This window comes from Trachemys scripta, chromosome 2 (genome assembly GCF_013100865.1).
Source record: "Trachemys scripta elegans isolate TJP31775 chromosome 2, CAS_Tse_1.0, whole genome shotgun sequence".
In the NCBI taxonomy this organism is placed as follows: Eukaryota; Metazoa; Chordata; order Testudines; family Emydidae; genus Trachemys; species Trachemys scripta.
In genome coordinates, this window is record NC_048299.1 from 14,949,511 (window position 1) to 14,955,510 (window position 6,000).

The 6,000-nt window shown below is 41.8% G+C and overlaps 1 protein-coding gene across 10 annotated transcripts in view; it reads right to left on the reverse strand.

Moving 5' to 3' along the window:
* PRKAG2 (protein kinase AMP-activated non-catalytic subunit gamma 2) overlaps positions 1 to 6,000 on the reverse strand; it is a 393,593-nt gene that overhangs the window by 21,570 nt on the left and 366,023 nt on the right. For all 10 annotated transcript variants that reach the window (XR_004644380.1, XR_004644381.1, XM_034759959.1 and 7 more), the window contains 2 exons: positions 5,288 to 5,342; positions 3,192 to 3,318 (listed from right to left, as the gene is read on the reverse strand). Coding sequence is in view for 8 of the 10 variants with exons in the window: in XM_034759959.1 (XP_034615850.1) it covers positions 3,192 to 3,318; positions 5,288 to 5,342 (182 nt within the window). In the remaining 2 variants the exon portion in view is untranslated. The remainder of the gene's footprint in view (positions 1 to 3,191; positions 3,319 to 5,287; positions 5,343 to 6,000) is intronic.

The window sequence follows — 6,000 nt, forward strand, 5'->3', positions numbered from 1 at the left end:
TTACTTTGCTATCAAGATCTGCAGGTAATTTTGGGGCAATTTTCATCTTTTGCCTCAGTACCATATTATGCCTTCCCATGAATCTAGTACATCAGGATACAGTGGCCTTAAATCTGTTGCTGTGATCTGGGTTAGATTTGGCCCACTGAAGTGCAAACAAATGTATTTTATTTCGTGTCACTACATAACCGTTTTGGCGATGCTCATTCACATGTCTGCTACATGTTTTTCGAGTTCTGGCCAATGTGGAGTGCCTCTTCTTAATGCACACTTACCCCTTGGCATACTCTTTAATGCTTTTTCATTTGCTTTCCAGTCCCGAACCATCTTTTCTGTTACTCCATATTGTCTTGCAGCAGCGCAGTTATTATGTTCCATGGCAAAGTTTACAACTTTAAGTTTGAAACTGGCTTCATATTTCTTTCTTCTTGCTGGTGGAGCCATGATGGGGTTTTGACTGTTGGACATTTGTATACTGTACTGTATGTACTGGTGCTATATTGTATGAACAGGTACAGATACTGGTGCTGTACTGTATGTGGTACCCAGTATACAACAACCAGCCAATCACGGCAAGCGATGTACCTTACCGGCGATTGGCTGGTTGTTGTATACAAAGCCTGCTTGGATTGGTCAGCTCTCCCTGCCTGCCCAGCCCTCCCTGTCTCCAAGACTATCAGAGCGGTAGCGCAAACACGCCTCTTTCACCCGTCTGGCCCGCCCTTGTATCCTATTACCTCCTTCTCTGCCTCTAAGATCTCGCACATGCGCGCCTGCGCCGCTTCACTGCAGTCCTCAGGAACGAGATCTGAGAGGCAGAGAAGGAGGTACAGTAATAGGATACAAGGGCGGGCCAGACGGGTGAAAGAGGCGTGTTTTTCTGGGCACAGCGCCGCTCTATCTCTTTTTTCCATACCCCGGGCGTCCCGGATGTCTGCAGCTTGCTCCGCCCTTCACTTACACCTTCCCAGTGAGGCGCCCCCTCACCTCGTCATCGGGCGGGGATGCGGCCGTGGCCGTTTTTGAGCTCCCCCCACCATATGCGGCGACCGCAGATTCTCCAGTCCGGCTCGGAAGTTTCAGCACCCGCCCTATAAGATGACACCCGGCGTATAAGACGACCCCCGACTTTTGAGAAGATTTTCCTGGGTTAAAAAGTAGTCTTATACGCCAGAAAATACAGTACTTCGAATTCAGCTACGTTATTAACGTAGCTGAATTTGCGTACCTTAGTCCGAAGTGGGGAGTTAGTGGGGACCAGGCCTAAGCCTTTCCGACTTGTGCTGCCCCGAGGGGGGGGGGCGCGCAAAGCCCCATTGCCCCAGGGTGGGGGACAAAGCCGAAGCCCAAGGGCTTCACCCCCAGACAGTGGAGCTCAAGCTTTGTCTTTGTCCCCAGCAAGTCTAAGCCAGCCCTGGTGAACCCATTAAAACAGGGTCATGACCCACTTTGGGGTCCTGACCCACAGTTTGAGAACTGCTGCCCTGTGCCATCACCCAGCAGACCAGAAACAGTGCTAGGTTTGGCTGAGTTCATGAACTCTGAGCCCACCTCCTATACAACTGCTTGGGAGTCGCCTATATTGGAATGGACACGTACAAGCACTGAAAGAAGAAAAAATTGTTACTAACCTTTCTGTAACTCGTGTTCTTTGAGATGCATTGCATATGTCCATTCCAAGACCTGCCGCCCTTCCCCTCTTGTCTGAATCAGCTGATAAAGAAAGAACTGAGGGGGCATAGGGTCAGCAGGGCCCTTTATATTGGCACTGTGTGCATGACACCAGCAGGCACCAGAGCTAACCTGACAGATACCACAAGGGAAAAAATTTCTGGCAACTGTATTTGGGATGGGCACACACCTACATTGGAATGGACATGTGCAACACATCTCGAAGAACAGTTACAGAAAGGTTAGTAACTGTTTCTTTTCTCATATAGATGTCTTATGGCTAAAGTGCCCTTGTATAATTGAACTTTACATGAAGAAGTCAGCATTCAATGCTTTATCTAGAAAGTTCAAATCATTATCATAGAGTTTCATACCAATCTAATAGTATGTTTGAGTTAAGCTGAAAAACAGGTTCAGATCTAAAACAATTCTATCAAAGAGGTGCAGAATTAAGATTAGAAAGTGAACTTTTTACATTCTGAAGCTGTATATTTATCTAAGCTTATGTAATGACAACACATAATATGCATTTGACCCTAAGCTGCATCTTTCCCTTTTTCAGTCCACTGAAAGCAAAATAACAACAACAAAAAGACAAAGTGTAATCATTCTGGACTGTGTACTTAGTTCAAAACCTGCTTTCCCATCCAAAACACTACCTACTCTGGCTGCTCAGAACATTAAGAACATAAGAACAACCATACTGGGTCAGACCAAGGTCCATCTAGCCCAGTATCCTGTCTTCCAACAGTGGCCAATGCCAGGGGCTTCAGAGGGAATGAACGGAACAGGTAATCATCAAATGATCCATCCTGTCGCCCATTCCCAGCTTCTGGCAAACAGAGGCTAGGGACACCATCCCTGCCTATCCTGGCTAATAGCCATTGATGAATCCTCCATGAATTTATCTAGTTCTTTTTTTGAGCCCTGTTATAGTCTTGGCCTTCATAACATCCTCTGGCAAGGAGTTCCACAGGTTGTGTGAAGAAATACTTCCTTTTATTTGTTTTAAACCTGCTGCCTATTAATTTCATTTGATGGCCCCTAGTTCTTAGGTTATCTAATCTTCTAAAATTTCATAAGGGCTTCTGTGAACACAGTATGAACTACAGTAATCCTCTCTCGCTTCATTCTCACCACCATGACAGAAGCTGCAAGAATAACCTAAGGAAATTCCAGGCTCTCTGGAATTTGAGCAGAACCAGACATTTTTTGCAGTACTGTTACTGGAAAGAAGACAGCAAAACAATAGAATGTAGGACAGTCTGTGTCAGCTACCAACTTTTTCTAAATTGGGGGGCAGGGAGAAGGGAGAGAAGAAGACAACAACAACATTTTTCATCTTTCCTTCCATCATATCTTTTCTACTGTCAAGAAAAGATGCAAAGCCACTTACAAGCAAAAAATGTTCAAATTAAAGTGTTTAATCAACAAAAGATTCCAATGAAGGGTTTACATTATTAACAGTAATAGGCTTCTATTTAAAATCAGTTAGTCAAAGTAAATTTTAAATTACTTACAAAAAGCTGGAGGAACTTGAGGATTCTTTTATGGGTAAGTATATAAAGTGCATTCCCACTGACAGGATCAATAACTGGCAATCTGTGGATTTTGTTTTTGATCAATGAATATACAGCATCAAAAAGGCTGAGGAAAAATCATTAAATCTGTTAGTGAATTCTGACCGTAAAATTCCAAAACGTACTCGGACATAAGAGCATCACAAAGAATACACAAGACCAATGATTATCTACCCTAATTTTCACATAAAATCCTAGAGAAATTGCAGAATTTATGCATAGCAAAAAATATCAGCAAGTTTACTTTTACTATTTTTGAAGACAAACCACATGCACACAGATATACATCAACATTTTAATAAACCTTCAGTATCAGTAAATATTGAGGGACAGTGAACCATTATAACAGAGAGGTTAGTAGAAGCAACATTTCTCCACAATTTAAGTTTTTCATTAGGACAATAGTCACTTCAAAAATAAAGCCAATTAATAGCACTCAAAACAAATGCCCTCTATTCAAAGAGAAACACACAGAGAGCGACAGTGTACAGTATTCCAACTCTTTTGCACTGGATGTACCTCAATCCTCAGGTGAAAGGATCACATCGGGGGAAGAGTGTTCACTTTCACTGTACACTCTTTCAAACGTTGGTTCGTGGAGACATCCAGCAATGCCAATTTTGTATTATAAATTATTATTTGTCAATTGCCTTTCAGGATGTATACACTTGTCCACAAGAAATGGAGCCAAGATCACCATCTGATTAAACATATGCCACTGAGAGATGATTGGGCGGTGGGAAAAATGTTAGAGGACAGTAACTCTGATTGAATTTGAAATAGTGACCAAGAGAGGAGAGCGTGTATGACATTAACAATCCCCTGAACATAAGAAGGCCATACTGGGTCAGACCAAAGGTTCATTAAGCCCAGTATCCTGTCTTCTGACAATGGCCAATTCCAAGTGCCCCAGAGGGAATGAACAGAACAGGTAATCATCAAGTGATCCATTCTGTCACCCATTCCCAGCTTCTGGCAAACAGAGGCTTGAGACACCATCCCTGCCCATCCTGGTTAATAGCCGTTGATGGACCTATCCTCCATGAACTTATCTAGCTCTTTTTTGAACCCTGTTATATTTGAACCATCTTAGGCTATGTCTATACTACAGCTGGATCAACGCTCTGGCGATCAGTGCATCGGGGATCGATTTAGCGGGTCTAGCCAAATTGACCGCAGATCGCTCTCCAGTCGACCCCCGGACTCACTCCGCCCCGAACAAGAAGCGCAAGGGAAGTCTACCAGAGAGTGTCTTCCATCAACCCAGTGCGGTGTAGACACCGCAGTAAGTCGACCTAAGCTACATCAACTCCAGCTACGTTATTCACGTAGCTGGAGTAGCGTAACTTAGGTCAACTTACTGCGGTAGTGTAGACATAGCCTTACACTTCTTGAAAGCTGGAAGCACAGTAGGAACTGGAAAATGTTAGTTTGACTGCAAGACAAATAACTGATTATCAATTGTAATCATTTGAGACAAGACATTACTAATTTTTAACGTAAGGTTAACCCTTGAAGTACTGACATTTCCCAGACTGTTGGAACAAATGCTTAGGACATAGCTCCAAAAAGTTAGTACATTGATTAACACTTCTTGCATCAGTAGCATGTATTTATCAGAGTAACACTTATAGACAAATGATTTTCCTTGGTAATTAGGATTCGTGGAGTGATGTATGCAAGAATCATCTTCCCTACAGTATTTGTTTTCTCCACTCTGATAGGTATACAAGTTAAAAAGCAATCATGTCATTGGCCCCATCCACTTCCTGACAAGTGCACTGAAGGGAATTAAACAAGGGGTTTGTGGCAAACTCACAAATTGCTGCAATGCTACAAGATATCCTACTGGACTCAACGCTGATTTTTGAGCGTTCTTTCTTTGAGTCACTTAAATAAAAACATGCAAAGAGTCTTTCCATTCTTCTTACTCTAGTTCACAAATTAAAATCCTGTTTCTCTTTAACGTAGATAAAGAAATCCCTAGTACTGATTCCATGATCAGCACAATTTAAAAACAAGCAACAGAAACTTACCTTGCATCCGGGGAGATGTTCACTAAAGGCTTAAAAGTTTCTTGTAAATAAAGCTCTGTATTAAAAAAACAAAACATTTTTAAAAGTCAACGTTTTAGCTACAAGGAAGTGGACAATTACTATAATGTGTATAACAACTCCCCACTATAAAATTAAATGGATAAGAAGTTACAAAGGCTCACAATCAGACAAACATCTAGAATTTTTTTTAAAGTTAAATAAATGTGCAGGGGTACTTTTGACAGTGAGCCCTCTACACTGAAGTTAAAGGGACAATCAGCAAAGGGGTCTATAGGAATTATTTAAACAAGAATTAAAGTAATGAAAAGAAGAGTATCACCACTAGGTGTCACTATAGCAATACAAAACATCATGAAGAGAAGATTCATCCATTGGATGAAGGCTTACAGTAACTGTGGTTCTTAGGTTTCAGAGTAACAGCCGTGTTAGTCTATATCCGCAAAAAGAAGAACAGGAGTACTTGTGGCACCTTAGAGACTAACAAATTTATTAGAGCATAAGCTTTCGTGGACTACAGCCCACTTCTTCGGATGCATATAGAATGGAACATATATTGAGGAGATATATATACACACATACAGAGAGCATAAACAGGTGGGAGTTGTCTTACCAACTCTGAGAGGCCAATTAATTAAGAGAAAAAAAACTTTTGAAGTGATAATCAAGCTAGCCCAGTACAGACAGTTTGATAA